We start from the raw sequence: 21,562 nt of genomic DNA on the forward strand, positions 1-21,562 counted from the left end.
AATATTTCCGATGTAACACCATTTTTCCAATATTTTCTAAAGTTGCACCCATTCGGCTGATGTGGAGCTAAGGTGCATCTCCAGTGCAGAGCCTTCGCGGGATTTGCTGATGTGGAGGGTAAGACACGTTTCAGGGGAAGCTCATTCCATCTGATGTGGCGCCACGGTGGAAAGAGTGTTTCAAGGGGGCGCATATAAAAGATTTTTTCTTTCAAATATGAATCATTCATTCAAATATATTAATTATTCTTTTGAATATTTTAATTATTATTTAAATTTAAAAAGTGAAATTTACTCCTCATTCTACTGCAAAATTAAGTCTTATTGTGGAAATATTTTTGAAATAATTTCAATTGTAATGTCACTTTCATTGTGAACTTTAATTTGAATATGAAGTTGACTTTGAATTTCGAATACAATTTTAAATTTTAATTGGAATATTAAGTTGAAATTGAATTTACATTTTAAAAACATTTAACAAACATTTAACATTTACAAACATTAAACATTTAAAAAAACATTACATAATCTAAACATTTCAAGTTGAATTTAAAAAACATTACAAATTTACATAAAATTTTGAAATACAACTATTAATATTATCTTTCAATGGATCAACTATGTCGTCTTCTCGAATGAGTTCCACATGGCGGTGGTTGTATATTTCGCTAAGGATTTCTTCGTATAACTTCCTCTTCATTCTCCTTATCTTCACTATCATCATCATCATCTACATTTTGTTCATTTGGCATGGATGACAATGAAGGGCATGTATAAAATAACGACCCTGGAGGAGTATTACTAATTATCCCACCACTCAAAGAAAAGTGAGAAAACTGTGAAAATATTGACATCGATGTATGTGATCCATATGGAGGTGGAGGTGTTTGTGGAGGAGGAGAACTATCAGCCAAATAAGATGTATATGAACCATATGTTGGATCATTAAGCATAGCCATATATGCACCTCCATGGGGTGTCATAAAACCTTGCGGGCTAGGAATATAACCTTGCGGGCTGGGTATGTACCCGTGTGGGCTAGGAATATAACCCTGCGATAGTGGCATATGAACTGTTGGGTTGGCCATATACCCCTGCGGAGGTGGCATCTGAACTGGTGGGCTGGGCATGTACCCCTGTGGGCTCATAATCGGTAGAGATGATAGATGTTGTGATGGTTTTAGTGGTGCAGCTGATGTCAAACCGGTAGCGACTGCTCTCCGTCCACAAGTCAGGGGATGATGATATTGTGACAATGGACGTCTATCTCGGTGCCTATGAATTCTCACCCCTCATGCTTCCTCCGCAAGTAGGAATGGCTTCCCGTTTTCATTTAAACACTGCAGAAAGTTATCCGTAACTATCTGACCAGTTTCAGCATAAAACTGTCAAGGGGGGAAAGCGTTGATATCGATTTTCCCAAATCACAATCCAGTCTCTATGCTTCACCACCCAGTTGACCTCTTTTTTCCTCGCCTGTGTATGTTATGCATATTGTCTAAATTGATAGGTGTTTGAGGAATATATTACAACAAAACTGAAGGAGAAAACGATCAATCGGATGCCACTCAACAATATAATAACATATCATAGGCAACTCTGGCATCCAAACATCTAATGGCCCACTCAAGTGAGGTGGGATGCAAGCCTTTATTTCATCGCTCGCATAAGGTATCCACTGAAACTGATAGCAGTTATATATAATTCTTATCAATATAATATTCTAATTATATCAAGCATTTTAAATTAAATTCTTCGTATTTAAAGACGTACCTCAAAACCATCTTTTTTTATCAATAATTAAACAAATATCCTCTAGTTCACTAGGGATATCTCTATGATTCTTTCTTCTCATCGACCATATATTTAATATAATATAAACATTATGTCATTATTTAATTAAAAAATATTTAAATCAAATTTAGTTTTGAAATTACCTTAATAATAATGGGAATACAAATGGCTCATTAACGATCGGGCATAAGAAATGCATGCGGAACCATGCTCATGATTGGAGAAACAAGAGACATCCACCGATAGCAATTTTACTATAATTCGTTGCACGGAACATTTCTCTAAAGAGAAATGCCAAAACTGCAGCCGTCCAACTGTATATTCCTTCTTCATCAAAATCAATAAGATGACACAACCACATACAATGCACCTATTACGAGATTTGTCGGGCATCAATATTCCTCTAATGATTCGTAGTATATATGCCCGAGCACATGCCTTTGCTTCATCCTCATAAGCATTTTCATTCAGATCTTCAAAATTGGCTTTTAGCCATGATAAAGATATCCGACCTCCATTGAAATCTGGCGGAGAAACTCCATGATACTTCATGCATAGTGAATGTCAATCACCATCGGCCACACCACACATAACATTTCCATCAACAGGGAGCCCTAAATGCATTGAGACATCCTCCAGTGTAATTGTACACTCTCCACATGGAATATGAAATGTGTGTATCTCCGGTCTCCACCTCTAAATTAATGCGGAAATTAGGGTAGGTTTGATTTTGCAACCGCCAACAACTTTCACAATATACCCAAAACCCGGCTGTAGACAAATACTTCCAAATATAATCAGGTGTCGGTATCTTCGTGTTTCGAATAAATGTTTCCAAAATACGATCATTTTCCTGATTAATAAACATTCCAAAATTTTAAAATTAATATAAATTCATGAAAAATTTTAAATTAAATTAAATATTAAACATTTACATAAATTTTAAAAAAATATTATCATATCACTAAAATGTCTTGAGATATGATTTGCATCTAATCGCAGCAGCATCTCGGTTTCTATTATAATTGTAGGCAAATAAATATAATTAGCACAAATAATTACTTAATTAATTAATTAATATAAATATATAATAAAAATATAAAAATATTTTAATAAAAAACAATATACTAATTTAAAAAGAATATAACAACTTTTTAAAGAAAATATACTAATTTAAAAATAAATTTATTACCAACTATTAAGAAATTTTTAACTCAAATAAAAGAGTAATTTGAGTTATATTAGATAGAAAGAATGATTTGGTGTGAAGAATAAGGGGTTAAAGAGGTTTATATAGGGGGAGGAGAAGGGGTTTAGGTGAGAAAATGGGTGGGAATTAATTGCGTATTAATGGAAGGTGCGTCCCCAGCAATGCTCCTTCTGACATGGCTCAGAATCCCACAAAAGTGTGCCCCCTGTAAAGTGCCTTACCCGCGTGGCAACCCAGTCAACAGAAACCTATGTAAGGAGCGTCCCCTGAAACGCGCTTTTTGCCTTTTCATCAAAAATCCCGGGAAAATGCTCTCTCGAAAACGCGCCTTATCTCCACATCAGCCGAATGGGTGTTACTTTGGGAAATATTGAAAAAACAATGTTACATAGGGAATATTAGAAAAATAGGGTGATATTTAGGTCGAAAAGCCATCAAAGGCCCCACTTTCTTTTTTTAGATTTAAAATCTATATTTATTTAATGTATGTTTAGTTGTTTACCATTCAACCTAACAGTGTTAATTAACTCTATGCTGCAACTTATAGAATCTTACATCACCTTGAGATGGACACAATATAATATTTTTATATTAAAAATGAATTTATAAATTTTAAATAATAAATTTATAATATTTTAAAAATAAAATAAAATACCAATAAAAATATTTTTTAAAAATAAAATTTAAAAAATTTAAAATTTCTAAGAGAAATGAATACCTTCGTCAATATTGCGAAAAGGTGTATATCTTTAAAAGTTGCCAGAACTTTATACAAATGCTTTTTTAGAATTGATATATAAATTAAAAACATCAATCAAAACATAAAGGAGATTGGTTGCTTCCCAATATTCAAAGTTAAAAATATTACTAGAATGGTGAGTAGATGTGCACAAAAAATTCGAATATTCGATTTTGCGTAAAAAATATATGAAACTGAATTTGGGAAAAACTGGTTTTTTTAAACCGGATCGGATATTTAAAAACCGGATAGTATAACCGGTTTGGGAAAAAATTGGACGATCATTTTTTTACTGGATTAAAAATCGGTTTGAAAAAAATCCGATAAAAAACCGGTTTTTATCTGAAAAATTGGTCTGGGGTTTTAAAAACTAGCCGTTAATATAGCCGTTGGGGGGTTTTGTGCTTTGATTAGCTTTTGGTTTGTGATAGGTGTGCGTGAAATGGAGCTTAAATGAGGATCTAATGCGATTAAGTGGAAGATAATGAAAGCTTGCAAGAAATGGTGATGAATGTGCTTTGATGAGAGTGTTTAAGAAGGAAGAACAAAGAAAACAAGACAAGAGTAGTGCTGCTCAGCATTACTCTCAAAGCCTTCAAGAGGAGGAGTAGAGACAGATTGCATAAGAGTAGTGTTGTTCACCACCACCGGTTTGTTTATATCCTGGTTTTTTAAAAAAATAGGTTTTTTTCAAACCAAAACCGGTTACACCATCCGGCCCTCTAAACCGGTTAGGATCCGTACCGGTTTTTTTAAAATCCGGTTTTTTGGTTAGGTGAAAGAACCGGATTGGTTTTTATCCGATCCGGATCGGTTTTTTATCTGACTTTGTGCATGTCTAATGGTGAGCCCTTACTTCTAAAGTATATATTTTTAGGATAAATTATTCAAATAAATTTAATCATCAATCTAATTTTTTTCTTCAATTAGATTACTTAATTATCAATAATCATATAAAAATAATAATAATTTTATTATTATTATTGTTATGGTTCCCTCCACATTCGATTCTATTTTTTAGTAATTATATTTAAAAAAAATATTCAATCAAATAATTGAGAACTTTTTAATAGAGCTAGAGCTTAAACTTTGGTCCACCAAATCATAGAAGATAACCGAATTCTTCGTTTATTGGTGAAAGCTGATGAAGTCGCTACCCAACTATTGGAATAAATAGTACAAACTCGGTTTCTTAATTAAAATTTAGCTAAAAATCTTATAAATAACAATAGAAAAATACTATTTTTTCCCATTTAAAAAATAATAATATAAATAATAAAAGGTGGGCAGTAGCCATGGGGAAGGAAAAAAATGAAACGAACATCCCTTTGACTTGCTTTTTTATCGAGTGGCCCGTGAACTGGTGTGCCTCCTTCAGGGAGCATACCCTATTGCTTTTTTTATCTAATACCCTATTGCTCATCGGGGTTATGTTGTTCAATGTTTCTAATTTTTTTTATGCAGACAATTTTTTTGCCTACTGTTGTGCTTAAACGAGTGGAGTAGACGTGCTCTAGATTTTTTTAAAGGGAAACGATGTAGCTGCTAGGCGTATTAGAGTGAACTGGAATAACGTTTGTGTCCTTATGTCTAAGGGTGGTATGGGGATCAAGAGTTTGAAATGTTGGAATACCGCATGCATGCTTTCCTTAATGAAGAACATTCTTGCTAGAAAAAGCTCTCTTTGAATTGCTTGAGTCCAAGTGTATGTCCTCAAGGGTGTTGATTTTTGGAAAATAGAATGTAAACCTAATTTCAATCGGAGTTTGAAGAAAATTATGAAGAGAAGAATTGAAGCTCAGCCTTTTGTTTGTTACTGCTAGCTGGAAAATGGTCCATTCGAGATGGATTTGGGGTGAGATAAGGGGGAAAAAAAGGAGAAAGTTGAGTGGCATATGTTGTTGTAATTTCTATGAACGTTCCTAAGATAGATTACCTACTGCTGATAGACTGGTTACGATGGTAATTTCTGTTGATGACCTTTGCAAGAATTGTGGTTTTGTGCAAGAGTAACGTAATCACACTTTCTTTACGTGTTCATTTACAAGAGAGATTTGATGTGTTATTCTTCTATTATGCAATGTTCATGAAAAGGTGGGATAAAGAACTTGGTTGGGCTGTGTGTTTTTTAAAGGGCAAGTCCTTGATTATTTTCATTCTCAAAGTAGTTTGATGTGCTTATATTTACTATATATGAGAGAAACTATAGACATTTTCGAGAAACTAATAAGTGTATTGGTGATATAGTTGATTACATCAAAGAAGTTGTTAAGATTAAAGTGTATCTGGAGATTGTTAGAAGTGGTCTTGTTAACTTGTTTCATTGTACACTTTGGGGATTCAAAATCTCGAACTGTTTTAAAATCTTGAAACGTTTGTTCTATTTTCTGTAGCTACGATTTTGTTGCTTCTTGAGAAATATACAAAGGAATTTATTAAAAAAAACTTATTTTAGGTAAAAGTATTAATGAAATTAAGTTTATTGATGACTAAATATTTTGAATTTATAAATATAAAATATGTCTTAACCTTGAGAATTATCAGTGAGAATTATTTTAAAAATATGTAATCCTTTTGTAACTTGTAACAACTTTTAGAATTTATGTTACAGATATGAGTTTTGTACGGATATTGATAGAATGATTTGGGATACTCTTGCTTTAGTATAGATACTGAATCTTTAAGATACATTATATATATTGTATTTGTAGACCTTGTGATTTATATGTTTATAGTGAAGTGTTATTCATCTTATTCGTGGAGGTAGATAGGATTGAATAACATTAAATTTTATCACTTGCACTTATTTTTATTTTGTTATTTTTCACTTATGAATTCCTAAAAAGTGGAATCCAAGTTATAATTTGAGTTTTGGAGCTCTAGAGAAAGCTATTATTGTGGATTTAGTTAGCGATTTTTAGAGATGTTCATGAAGATTTTGATACAACGAATTTTCAATTGTGGAAATAATTTTCAGATATTTCAATAAATATATGTAATAATTGAAGATATTAAAGAATTGATGACAATACTTTAATAGATTTTTGGTTTACGTAAAAATTAAAGTTGTTAAAGACTTGAAGATCAATCAACGAATGTAATTTGTTTAAGAGAGAAGTTGTTAGATATCCACTTAAATTTCAAACAGTAATTAGGTTAGGTTTTATTGTAATTCTACTCTCGAAACTTAAAAACATACTTAGTAATTGAGTTTATTTAATAAATAAATAATTATTTTATAATAAAAATATCATATATATATAGAGAGAGAGTGTGTGTGTGTGAGAGAGAGAGAGAGAGAGAGAGAGAGAGAGAGAGAGTCATGATCCTTTTACATCACGTGTAAAATAAAGAGTTTTATATCTTTTTAGGACCAATGAATGAGAGAAATCAAAAATTGAGATTAACAATAGAAAATAAGAAGATATTTACTTGAAAAAAATAAGGAGTTATCTCAACATTTGATTTCTCCCAATCCAATGATCCTAAAAATATGTAAAACTCTTAATTTTACATTGGATGTAAGTGGATCTTAACCCATATATATATATATATATATATATATATGTACATGTCGAAAAGATATTTTATAGAAAAATTGTTTTAAGTGATTTAAAAAAAATCTTGTCTCGATTGATTTGGTATTTCCTTTTAATATAAAAAATGGTTTGAGGAGTCGCCACCAATCTTTGATTATGGTGTGATTGGGCACCCTAAAACATATTTTTCATTTTAATAAAAATATTAATTTTAATTAAAACAACAATTTTACGGTATGCGTTACCAAAAATTTGAGTTCGGGAGTCGGTTACGCGTGGGGAAGGATTAGTTCCCCCATAGCGCCCTTAATCGGTACCTAGTCGATTAATTATTTGTCTTTGCAATGAAACTTACGAATTTCAGTTTAATTTAATTCAAGATCCCTGCAAATAATATTCTTTGATTTTTAGGATGAAACACAATAATATTTAATTATTTCCTATCTAGAAGAATCGACCTCTCATGCCTCAAAGCAGTCAATTCCTACTACAATCAAAATAAAGAAATATTACAATTATATTATAAAGTTCATTATTAATTCCACATTCAAATGATGATAAAAATAAATATGAATTATCAATCCTTTTAGAAAGAAGAAGGGTGTTCGATTATTTAAAGATATTGAGATCATACCTTTTATAAGTTCTAACGATCTTTTCTCAATAAATTTAAATGTATGAACATTTCTTTTTCTCTCGTCCCCAAATTTTACGTGTAATCACTTTTTAAGGTTTCAGTTAATGGGATACACTTTCATTTTAAAATTATCAAAAGTAACTTTGTTATACGTTAAGACAATTACTTCACAATAATCATAAAATGAAATTGTATTACCCTTAATCCAATTATTTGAATAAATCGAGTGATGCTTATGAGGATACCATGCAAATTAATTCAAATTAAATCCTAAACCTATATGCAAAAAATTACCCAAATATTTATATTTAATGATGCCAATATATATATATGTATATATATATAACCCTTATGATCATAACAGAAAAAACATTAAAGATCAAGGATTAAAGTTGAAAATAATACAAAATAGGATACTGCAAAAGTAAATACCCCAAACACACATCAAGGACTAAGATATAAACATGTAAAATTATGCATCAAATGTAAAACAAATAAAAAACCAGAATAACAAAACACAAGGGACCAAAAAATAAAACGCGTAAAACAAAAGGATAAATTTTAAAACACTAAAATGCCTCTAAACGAGGACTAAATTGCACTAATTTAAACCTTGAAGCATTATAATACAGAATTTATAATGACTAAAATGAAACTTTACAAAACTAAAATAGCCAGAAAAGGGGTTATCTCAAGCGTAAGGGTTCAGAAACCCTAACCCCAAAGCTATGTCATTTTAGGAGGCCTTTAAATACCCCAATTATAAGAATTTTAAAACCTTATCCCTCATTTTTAAGGCCTAGTTGCTTTTAAGAGAGAGAGGGAGAGGAAATCCTCTCCTCTTCCTATTGCAGGGGAAGACGACCACCGCTCGTTGGTGGTGGTTCATGGTGGTGGTTCACGGCGGCCAGAGGGAGAATCGAATAGCCCAAAATTTTCCTCTTTTCTTTCTTAACCCAAATCTGAACCTCTTTTATCCTAAATCCCAACCTAAGAGCGTAGATCTATAATAATACCTCTTGAAAGGTTCGAACTCCTATTACTTTTGGCTTATCAATGAACCCTAAACCAAAGTAATAGTGTTTCTTTTTCTCTCTTCCTTTTTTCGTTCAAATCTAGTGTCGTTTTTTCTCTCTATTTTTTTCAATTTTTAACTAAAAACCCCCTCTATTTTTCAAACAGAAAAAACCCCTTTTTTCTCTTCGGTTCATTCTTTTTTTTTTCTTTTTTTTCGAATCAAACTCAACTCCTCTTCTTCTTTCTCTCATGTTTTTCTTTTTTTTCATTTTTCTCTCATATTTTTTTCAAACAAAATCATCCCTACTTAAATCTCCCTTCTTTGCGTGTTTGGTGAAACTACTAGTAGAATGATGATATCTCCCGAATTTTTGGGATTTTATTGAACTTTTTAAAGGGTTTTGATGGATTTTCTATTGTGGATGATGATGTTGATTTGTTTTGTTGTAGATGAAGATGGTAGAGAAGTTGAAATAGTGGTCTTCTTGGCATCGTTGACGCGGTTGGGCCGAATGACAGAGGCTTCATTGGCGGCGGTGGCGGTTGGACACCTTAGAGTTTCAAACAAACCCTAAAAGTTAAGCTTAGGGTTATTTGTGTTGGGCTAGGGTTTGGGCCGGTTGGCCCCTTATAATTGGGCTTGATGTAGCATTAGGGCCGGTTGACCCCTTGAGTTGTAATTGGGCCTGCAAAAATAAAATTAAAATGAGAATAATAATAATAATAATAATAATAAACCCAAATAAAAACAAGTGTTTATAGTTGTCCCTAGTTGCTCATGTTTGCGTTAACAAGAATAGGGCTAAGATAAAAAAGACAACACATTTTTGTCTGGTTCCATCCTGACATTGTCTCAAGTAAGCCTGACATATAACCTGAAGGATTTAATCATCATGCTCGAAAAACTTACTGATGGCCCGAAGGACTTACTAATTTTGGAAATAGTTTACAAGGAAAGAAACTTTGGAAATCGCTTTCTTACTTTTCAAAAATTTCATTTTCTGGAAATACTAAATAAGAAACTTTAAAAATCACCTTCTCATTTTTCAAATTATCACATGAAAGCATATTCCCCGAAGGTCTTATAGATGGCCTGAAGGACTTATCATCTTACTCAAAAGACTGACAGATGACCCGAAGGATTTAATAATCATTCTCGAAAGTCTTATTGATGGCCGGAATGACTTACCAATTTTGGAAATAGTTTACTAGGTAATAAACTTTGGAAATAACTTTCTTACTTTTTAAAAATTTCATTTTCTGAAAATACTAAATGAGAAACTTTGAAAATCACCTTCTTATTTTTAAAATTATCACATGAAAGAATCTTGCCCAAAGGTCTTATATATGGCCCGAAGGACTTATCTTATTGCTCAAAAGACTGACAGATGATCTGAATGATTTAATCATCACACTCGAAAGACTTACCGATGACTCAAGGACTTACCAATTTTGGAAATAGTTTAATAGGTAAGAAACTTTGGAAATCACTTTCTTATTTTTAAAATATTTCATTTTCTGAAAATACTAAATGATGAACTTTGAAAAATTGCTTTCTCATTTTTCAGATTATCATATGAAAGCATATTGCCCGAAGATCTTATAGATGGCTTGAAGGACTTATCATGTAGCTCGAAAGACTAACTGATGACCTGAAGGATTTAATCATCATGCTCGAAAGACTTACCAATTTTGGAAATAGTATACTAGGTAAGAAACTTTGGAAATCGATTTTTTACTTTTCAAAATTTTCATTTTCTCAAAATATTAAATGAGAAACTTTGAAAATCGCTTTCTCACTTTTCAAATTATCATATGAAAACATCTTGCCTGAAGGTCTTATAGATGGCCCGAAGGACTTACCATCTTGCTCGAAAGACAGACAGATGACCCGAAGGATTTGATCATCATGCTCAAAAGACTTACTGATGGCAAGAATGACTTACCAATTTTGGAAATAGTTTACTAGATAAGAAAATTTGGAAATCATTTTCTTACTTTTCAAAAATTTCATTTTCTAAAAACAATACTAAATGAGAAACTTTGAAAATCGCTTTCTCATTTTTCAAATTATATGAAAGCATCTTGCCCGAAGGTCTTACCAATTTCGGAAAGAGGTATCCTTAGGGGGATGAATATTCAGGATTAACTTTTATTTACATGAAAACAATGTAATTAATAAATGATAGAATTATTTAAATCATTCCCTTTATTTCTTCTTCTTCTTGATTAGAGCATGGTATGCTCCAATTATTCGAGCTTATCTTCAAAAACTTGATCTAGGATGCCCCATCTCATTTCTTTTTATAGGAAGATTCACGGACAAATGAAAGTTTTGCACTTAAGGCTTTCATGTTTTATTGGCGTAAAAAAGAGGATTGTGTGTCTGAAAAGACGAAGTGTGACTTTATTGCCTCAAAGAGAGGTAAGGGTATGAATTTGGGTGCCTCAAAGATAGGTAATAGTATGAATTTGGTGACTCAGATAGATGTAGTGTCAACATTTGGTTTTGGTAGTGACCATGAATTATTTAAGGTAAAAAAATGAGTAATTGTGTTTTTGGCTTTGGATGGGATATGAAAGGTCTAATTTTACCACTTGCCAAAGATCTATAATTCTTGAAAAATTAAAAGAATATTTAATTCATTTGATACTCAAAGAACTACTATATTGAAAATTTAATTCATTTCTCATAACCTTGAAAAATTAGCATAAGTTCAGTCATCAAACATTTTTTTACAAAATATTTAGGTAAATAAAGAAAGAAAGGACAAAAACAAACTCAAACAAGACAATGCAAGTGAAATAAAGCTTCATGATGGATGAAATTATCTCTTCTTAATTAGGATGCCCCATTACTCATCTAATGTAGTGGCACTTGACTTGATTGGATGTTATATATTGTGCTTTGATGTCCTACTCGAGTTCGTCATCCATTGCTCCACCAATTCTTGTGTCAACATTCCATTTTTAACAAGCATTTCTATCTCTTTTAACAGCGGCCTAAAATTCCCCGTAGAATGCCCAGATGCCCCCAAGTGGAAATCACAGACACTATCTTGATCATAGCCATGGGCAAAAGGGTTTGGTGGTACTTTCGTTGGCTTCGATGTGAGGTATTGACCTTTAATAAAATAGGGGTATACATCTGAGATAGAAGTTTGGAACACCTTCAAAGTAATTCTTGATCATGAGACTTTCTTTGGTCAATTTGAACAACTAGCTGCTCCTTTTTTTTACGGTTGTGGGGGCTCTAGACGTGACATTCATTCACCTCATCAGTTTTTGCTTCTTGATCAGTTAGCCTTTTGGAAGTGACTTTCAAGTTTCTTTTGTTGATTACATTTTCAATTAACTCCCCATCTGTCACAAGATCATCGAATTCTTTTGTTGAGTTTGCCAGCATTAACTCGAAGAAATGAGCTGGAAGAGAATTATGAAACATGTATGATATTTCTTCTTCTAACATAGGAGGCTGAACTTGTGTTGTCACTCCTCTCCATCTTAAGGCATGTTCTTGAAAGCTTTCAGTAGCTTTCATCCTTATTCTTTAAAAATCTTAAAGTTTTGGGGCTAAGACTTTACCATATCGATATTGTCCCAAAAAGGCATCAGCTAGATCAACCTACTTCTTGATCTGCTCTATGTTCAAATGGTTATACCATACTACAACTGGACTATCAAGACTATCATGGAAGTAATGAATCAGTAGATTATCATTATTTAAATACCCTTCCATCTTTCTACAAAACATTTTTAGATGAATTAGGGGACAACTGGTGATATCATATTTCTCAAAATTATACACCCTAAATTCATGTGGGATGACCAAATCTGAGACCATGCTAAGTTCTTTCGCTCTTATTCTTTGTGGGAGGCATTAAAACTTTTCATAGCTCAAATTGCTTCCTTCAACCGCTTGAATTTATCTTCAAATTGCTAATGGTTAATGAGGCTCTTCACTAGGTTTGAGTGGGATGCTCCAGGGTAGGTTGTCATTCTCGACGCATTAATCTGACAACACTGATATCCTTTAGCAGTTATTTTCTCTCTATCAGCAGCCTTGGTTTCCATCATCTGGATCATTTGGTTCGATACATCTTGTAGATAACTTGATGTTTGATTCCTCATATCTTGTTCTAACCCGATCAACTGCTATTGCAACCGATCTTGTGATTTTTCATGAGATTGCTCTATTGTTTCCATTATTTGTTCATGATGATGAGGAAATAGTATGAATGAATGATCTTGGTATTACTGTCATATAACCCTCCATAAATTATTTTCATGTTTTCATAACTAATGCATTTAAAATGCTTAAATAAACAAATGTTATGCTAATGCATGTATGCGAAAGGTGGTATTCCAGAGTGACCATCTTCAAACAACTTTCATTGAACACAAAGGTTTATATACATCAAATAAACTTTACATATAATGGGTAGCATTAACTCTTAACTTCGCAATCTCTTTCAAAAGCCAAGTTAACTTCTACTCATGCTCGGGTGTTGCGTTGTCAATCTGCTTCAATTCTCTTTTAAAGCCAGCTAAATAAACCAATTTATGATCCATATTGCTTGCTTGGGTTATATATTCTTTCATGACATCGTCTTTTTCCTCCATCTTATGTGTCAATTCTCGAAGTTGTAGACAATTTTGTTCATTTTTCCTTGTAAAAAGGCCTTTGTGGTTACGAATTTCTCGTACAAGATCTCCATAATCATCTACAAGCTTCATCAATATCTTGTTCTTGACCCTAGTGTCTTTTAGCTTAGTTTCATTCTCACACTTGTGGCATTGATATGAAGCTTCCATATTGGCTATGGACATATTCAACATATGATTTTCGGTTTGACATCTTCCAAATCATTAACGATTATATTGCGTCTTTTTTATGCAATCTGTAAATCATAAGAGAACTTCTTGGCTTGACCTTCATGGACCTTGCAATTCTTTATCCATTTTTCAACATCGTTTTTCAGTTTAATGGCCCCTTTTTCCACTCCTCTGGGCATTTCCAATACTAGCATTTTTAAAGGTTTGACTGATCCTTTGAAAACCATCATGCATGGCTTCCATCTCTCTATTCAGTTTATCATTTTCAACTCTCAAATGACGCACTTGAGCTTCGTACTTTAGCAAACATTCTTCATCCTAGATGTCCCCACTGATACCCTTGCCTTTGAACACTTTTGGCTCCATCACAAGTTCTGATTGCATGGCTTCTTTTCATCTTTTTGAACTTCTACAGATGTCACTATTTCCTTGGTGTCTCCAGACAACTTGTTGATATGAAGGGTGATTGTGCATAATTTATCAAATTGGCTAGGATCAGCTTGTTCTAAAGTAGTCCATTGTGTATTTGACATGGCGGGATTATTTTCACCGAGTTCTTTCCTTTCTTTTGCAGAAGTCTCTTTTCTTTTGGCCAAAACAGCTATTTTATCCTTCATTTTGGACATTTGGTTTTTCATTTCTTTTATATCCTTTTGCTATTCATCGGACATATGATCTTTGGGTGCATAGCTCTCAACTATTCTCGGAGCTTCCTCAAGATGACATTCCTTAGCTGTGTTATAGTCTACTTGATCATGAAACTGTGTGTCCATCATGCAAACCTTTTACTCTGATGACCACTCATAAATCAACACCTTTTGATTATGTCATGATCATGTGATACAAGAAAAAAGAAAAGCAACATAAAAACAAGTTATTACAAATAAGATAGCAAAATAACAAGAATTATTATAAAAGCAATAATAACAAAATAAATAAATTAATAATCTTATGCAAAATAAGAATGCAAATGCACAAGGTGTTAATTCCAAAAGCGACCACCATAGAACAACCTTCATCAGACTATAAGTTATTCTAACACTAGACAGACGAGCTTCATTTTCTTCATTTACTTGATTTAGGCCTTTCTCACGATTTGATGTTGTCTTTATAGTCATTGTTGGACTTCTCAAAGTGTTGATACCTCTATCTTCATTTTTATTCACCTACTATAATTATTGGATCTCTAGACCTCCATTTCTATGGGATTCTTCAAGAGGAAAGCGGCCTTGATATCTCGTGAAGGATCTCATCATTCTTGACTCAACTAGCATATAATTATTTGGTACCATCTCGATCTTTGTTCATTTAATAGGAGTCTTCGATCAACTTTGAGCTCTTCTCTCGTCGATCAACTTTGTTTGTAAGTCACTGTCCTTTTGGATTTGACTATCTAGTTATGGAACTCTTATATCGATATGAAAACATTCTAATTTGGTCAATCACTTGCGAATTAACACAATGTTTGTTTATAATGTAAAAATGAAAATGTAAACAAAAGGCATAGAAAAATAAGATAAAACAAATGAAATTTTTAATACCACTTAACCAAAAAAAGATGAAAAATATTTATGAAAAGAAAATATCATACTCAACATGGTATCTACCCTGGCATGCTTTTATAACAGTTCTACCCAGACATGTTTTTTACCCCCCGTGCTTTGTTCAACATATAAATCCTAATCTCATGCCATCGAGTTCACATGCTCATTTGAAAAAAAATAAACCTAACCGCATGATCTCTAGTTCTCATACATTTATTCAAAAAGTAAAATTAAACTACAAAAATTAAAAGACTCAAAAGAGCTTTTCCTTGTGTACTCTCCTCACATGATTCTTAAGTTTTGTATTAGGCTTTACCTAGAGGGTTTTAGGTTCACTATATGTTGGGTTCGACTCTAAAGTAAAAGATTCTCGAATTACCATTATCGGGGGGCCCTTGGGCTACCAAACCCTTAATCCTGGCCCACACAAACTTTCAGATCAAGTTTAATTCGAGGGGACACACCTTTTTATGTCCATATGGAGGTAAAAATCATCACGAGGACCATATGGTATGAGCCCCAGAAGCGATCCACGATCCTATACAGAGGTAAAAACCATACGGGGAAGTAGTTTCTCACTCCTACTTAAAATGGACGGAGTGGGGTTTTGGCTAATGTTATGCAAATGTAGTTGTGTAGTGTGTGAGGAAAAGCGAAAATAATACAAACAACATAAAATATAGTTCTCAAATTCTTGAACATTTATTTAATCTGAAAACATCAGTAAATAAATTAGTACAACTATTTAGTGGTTAATAAAATTATAAACATGAAAATTATTTAAACCTAACAAGGGATCAAAAACTAAATTAGAATGAACTTTTAATTTTCATTACAAAGACAATTAATTAATTGACTAACGGCTTGACCCTCTAAAAAACATCCCCAATGGAGTCATCGAGTTGTCGAAATGATTTATTAAAAACATTTTTAGTTTTTAAGTGATTTTAAAAAAATATTGTCTCTATTGATTTGGTGTTTCCTTTTAATATAAAAAATGGTTCAAGGAGTTTCCACCAATCTTTGATTAGGATCTGATTGGGAACCCTAAAACATATTTTTCATTTTAATAAAAATATTAATTTTAATTAAAACAAAAATTTTACGGTTTGCGCTACCAAAAATTTGAGTTTGAGAGTCAGTTACAGGTGGGGAAGGATTAGCACTCCCACAACGCCCGAAATCGGTACCTAGTCGATTAATTATTTGTATTTGCAATGAAACTTAAAAATTCCAATTTAATCTAATTCAAGATCCATGCCAATAATATTCTTTGAATTTTAGGATGAAAAACAATAATATTTAATTATTTCCTATCAAGAAGAATCAACCTCTAATGCCTTAAAGCAGTCAATTCCTACTCCAATTGAAATAAAGAAATATTACAATTCTATTCTAAAGTTCATTATTAATTCCACATTCAAATGATGATAAAAATAAAAATTAATTAAATATGAATTATCAATCTTTTTATAAAGAAGAAGAATGTTCGATTATTTAAAGATATCGAGATCAGACCTTTTATAAGTTATAACGATCTTTTCTCAATAAATTTAAATAGTTGAACATTTATTTTTTCTCTCATTACCAAATTTTACATGTAGTCAATTTTTAAGTTTTCACTTAATGGGATACACTTTCATTTTAAAGTTATCGAAATAACTTTCTTATACGTTAAGACAATTACTTCATAATAATCATAAAATGAAATGACATTACCCTTAATCCAATTATTTGAATGAATCGAGTGATGCTTATGAGGATACCATGAAAATTAATTTAAATTAAATTCTAAACCTATATGCAACAAATTACCCAAATATTTATATTTAATGATGCCAATATATATATATATATATATAACCCTTATGACCATAACAACAAAAACAATAAGGCTCAAGGATTAACAATGCAAATAATATAAAATAGGATACTGGAAACTTAAATACCCCAAACACACATCAAGGACTAATATATAAACATGTAAAATTATGCATCAAATGTAAAAAAAAATAAAAAAACCAGAACAACAAAACACAATGGACCAAAAAATAAAGCGTGTAAAACAAAAAGACAAATTTCAAAACATTAAAAATCCTCAAAACGAGGACTAAATTGCACTAATTTACGAAATTTATAATGAATAAAATGAAACTTTACAAAACTAAGATGGCCAGAAAAGGGGTTATCCCAAGCGTAAGGGTTCAAAAACCCTAAACCCAAAACTACATCATTTCAGGAGGCCTTTAAGTACCCAATTATAAGATTTTTAAAACTCTATCTCTTATTTTCAATGCCCAACCACTTTTAAGAGAGATAGAGGGAGAGGAAATTCTCTCCACTTCCCATTGTCGGGGAAGACGGCCATTGCTCGCCGTTGGCGGTTCATAACGGATGGAGGGACAACTGAATGGCCCAAAATTTTCCTATTTTGTTTCTTAACCCAAATATAAACCCCTTTTGTCCTAAATCCCAACCTAGGAGCGTAGATCTACAATAATACCTCTTGAAAGTTTTGAACTCCGGTGACTTTTGGCTTCCCGGTAAACCCCGAACCAAGGTAAAAGTATTTCTTTTTCTCTCTTCCTTTTTCCTTTCAAATCTAGTGTTGTTGTTTTTTCTTTTTTTCATGATTTTTTAACTAAAAACCCCCCTCTCTTTTTCGAACTGAAAAAACCCTTTTTTTTCCTCTTTAGTTCATTCATTATTTTTCTCATTTTTTTGAATCGAACTCAACTCATCTTCTTCTTTCTCTCAAGTTTTTCTTTTTTCATTTTTCTCTCCTGTTTTATTTTTAACCGTATCCTCCCTATTTAAATCTCTCTCCTTTGTGTGTTTGGTGAAGCTACTGGTAGAAGGATGATGTCTCCCATAATTTTGGGATTTATTTAATTTTTTTAAAAGGGGTTTGTTAGATTTTCTACTGTGGATGATGATGTTGATTTGTGATAGGGAAGTAATGGAGGATTAATGAACGTTGCTCTTGTTGAAGAAATAAACCTAGAAAACTCTAGACTCGATGAAGAATAATGGGGAATAAATAGGGGATGGTGACAGCAACAACTAGGGTTCTTTAGCGTTTCTTTTAGGTGCTGGAAACAAGTTAAGGAACAATATTAGAACAATATAAACAAAAGATAAAGAACTTAAAAATAAAGTATGATAATCAAGAAATCAAAAGATCTCCCTTGTGAAGGTGGATGGAAAATATGATGATGGTGAGGATGGATTTGTGGAAAATAGATGGATAATGTCCTATCGAGCCCTCCTAGTAATGAAAAGGCAAACAAGATAATATGGCTTTAACCAACCCTCCTAGTCGTGATGAAAAGGCAAATTGGAGTTTGAAAATTAATCTCCCTCACAAGAACTTAAAAGAACTCCACGATAAGGAACTTCGAAGGTATAAGCCAATCAGCACTTGCAAAAATGAACTCTCGTTGTATTATTAATCAAAGAAATCTATTTTACAAAGTTGAATGAATCCTCCTTTATATAGGGGATGAGTTCTAAAGGTCCTAAATAACTAATGAATAAAATAATAACAAACTAAACATGTTTTAACTCTAATTCCTAATAAAATAAATGTTTTAACTCAACCTTAATTCCTAATAAAATAATAAATCTAATCTTAAAATAAAATGTATCATCCTATATTAAATTATATTACAAATAATCAATAAAAATATTAAAAATTCGTAATAATTACAAAATCACGTATTAATCTAAATTGACGTATCTTAAGTTTCTGATATCATATTGATGTGATTTAATAACCATTGGAAATCTAAGAGACAATTGGTCGTATCTCTAGAAGACATGTTGACCAAATAAGATCAGGATCCCATTCAAAAAGTCTTCGCAAGTTTGCTTCTGTTCTGCTCTTCTTTTCCAAGGCTTGGACGAGTGGATCATTTGGAAGAGTTATTACTTCTTCCTTTTATGTGAGCCTTGTGATGTATGTATCATCCTCCCTTTCTTAAAAAAGACTCGACCTCGAATATGAAACATTAAAGGGAGCAACATTAGAATTGTTTAATGATTCATTCACATTATGCTTAACAAATAGATATACTTTGAATCTTCGAGACTTTGTTCTTCTAATAGGTTCAAGTAGAAATATTATTCCAAAGAAGCATGAATTATCATTATGGACTCTAGTTCATGTATCATTCCCCCACTCCTCAAAAGGATTCGTCCTCGAATCTGGAAATCCAAGAGAAAGAGAATTAGATGTGTTGAAAAGAAAACTTGTGAAACATTTACCAGGATCAATATGATGTGTCTTTAAACATTTTAGTCGAGGTTTCTTCTTTGTAGGAACTGATTTCTTGTAGTCTTGAAATCCTCTTTTGCATACAAGTCTTGTAATCTGATGTTTAGGTTGAAATTCAACATGGCACCGGCTATTGTTGGTTTTCTTTATGATTGCTTCAGATATTCTCTCCATGGTTTGACTCATGTGTGGTGGGAATAAGTGTTGAAAACCCATGTCAACTGGTTTGTTAAAGTAATCCCTTAAGTATCCTAAGTGTGGTTCATGAATTAAGAAGTATCGGGAGGGGATTTTTGGACTACAAAACCTTCGTGTTAGTGCATCGTCTACTATGTTTTGCTTACCTCTGTCTTTGACACACTTAGAGGAGCACTTAAAGGAGTTATGTTTAGTATGGGTGACAACTTCAAGAGTCTTACCTTGTAAAAATGAGAAGAAGTACATTACAATATCATTAAAATGAGTAATAAAATACTTACCTTTGGACTCTCATAGATCGTGACTCTTCATTGATATGGCATATTGATTAGGACTTTCAGGTGGTAACCCGTCAGGAGGGTCACCTAGCATCATTCGACAACTCTTGGTGATGGAAGATGGTGTGGGCCAGTCCCGTGTTGCTTTCACTTTTTCATCATTTACATGGATTCCCTATGCACAAACTATAAAGCTTGTGGAGTTGTTCAAATCATGTTTCATCATTAAGACAGCATCACAACTAAGGCTTTCCTGGATGTAGAATTTTTTAAACAAATTTAACTCTTTGGTTTCTTCAAGATTGTATGCTTGACGAGGTATAATCGAACCTTGAATTAGATTGGTTTGGTGTTGTTTACCTCTTTCCAATGGGAATCCATCAGGTGGATCACCTAACACTTCTTGAAAATCCTGTAAAAAAGATGAAAACATACTAGGCAAATCCTTGTTAATGTTAGAAATCGAAATAATTGATTCCCTCAAGCGAACAAGGATGTAATGTTGTTTGTAAAGAAGATTCTCTCTCAATTATTTTGTGCTCACACATAGATTTTGAGTCACCATTTTCTTCTCACAATTAGATTCACTCACCTCCCATGGGTCATTATTCTTTTGGCTTTTGTAACTAGTGACCTCTTTTACTTTTGCCTCTTTCTCAGCTTTTTCTTTCTCTACTTTCCCTACCACATCATAAATTCTCATTTGATCTTTAGGGATTGGAAGTCTGTCATTCTTTGTTGGTCGTTATTTCTCCTTGTTCAGTTTGTCACCTGTCGACTTTTTCAGAGAAGATTGAGTAGAAAATGAGGAAGGATTTGAAGTATTACCTTGGTAAGAGGATGAAATACCTTGGTAATGTTCCTAAAGATCAAATGAGAATTGGAGTGTGAAGATTAATCTTCCTCACAAGAACTTGAAAGAACTCTAGGAGAAGAAGCTTCGAAGGCACAAGACAATCAACACTTGCAAAAACGAACTCTCATTGTATTATTAATTAAATAAATATGTTTTAAAAAGTTGAATGAAGCCTCCTTTATATAGGGGATAAGTTCTAAAGGTCCTAAATAACTAATGAATAAAATAATAACAAACTAAACATGTTTTAACTCCAATTCCTAATAAAATAATTATTTTAACTCTACCTTAATTCCTAATAAAATAATAAATTTAATCTTAAAAGATAATGTATCATCCTATATTAAATTATATTACAAATAATCAATAAGAATATTGAAAATTTGTAATAATTACAAAATCACGTATTAATCTCGTATAGGAATTTCTGCATGCGCTTTATTTACTAAAATGGACGTATCTTGAGTTCGTGATATGGGATTTATGTGATTCAATAACCATTGGAAAGCTAGGAGACAGCTGGTCATATCTCCAGAAGACATGTTGACAAAATAAGATCAGGATCTCATTAAAAAAGTTGTTGCAATTCTGCTTCTGTTATTCTCTTTTTTTCCAAGGCTTGGACGAGTGGATCATTT

At 32.4% G+C, this 21,562-nt stretch overlaps 1 protein-coding gene across 1 annotated transcript; it reads right to left on the bottom strand.

Moving 5' to 3' along the window:
- Window positions 1-668: 668 nt before the first annotated feature.
- On the bottom strand, window positions 669-1,130 carry LOC120187643 (extensin-like). Its single transcript, XM_039191316.1, has one exon. The coding sequence runs from the start codon at window positions 1,128-1,130 to the stop codon at window positions 669-671; it is 462 nt and encodes a 153-aa protein (XP_039047247.1).
- Window positions 1,131-21,562: the final 20,432 nt, after the last annotated feature.

This window comes from Hibiscus syriacus, unplaced genomic scaffold (assembly GCF_006381635.1).
Source record: "Hibiscus syriacus cultivar Baekdansim isolate YM2019G1 unplaced genomic scaffold, ASM638163v2 tig00113725_pilon, whole genome shotgun sequence".
NCBI classification, from domain to species: domain Eukaryota; kingdom Viridiplantae; phylum Streptophyta; class Magnoliopsida; order Malvales; family Malvaceae; genus Hibiscus; species Hibiscus syriacus.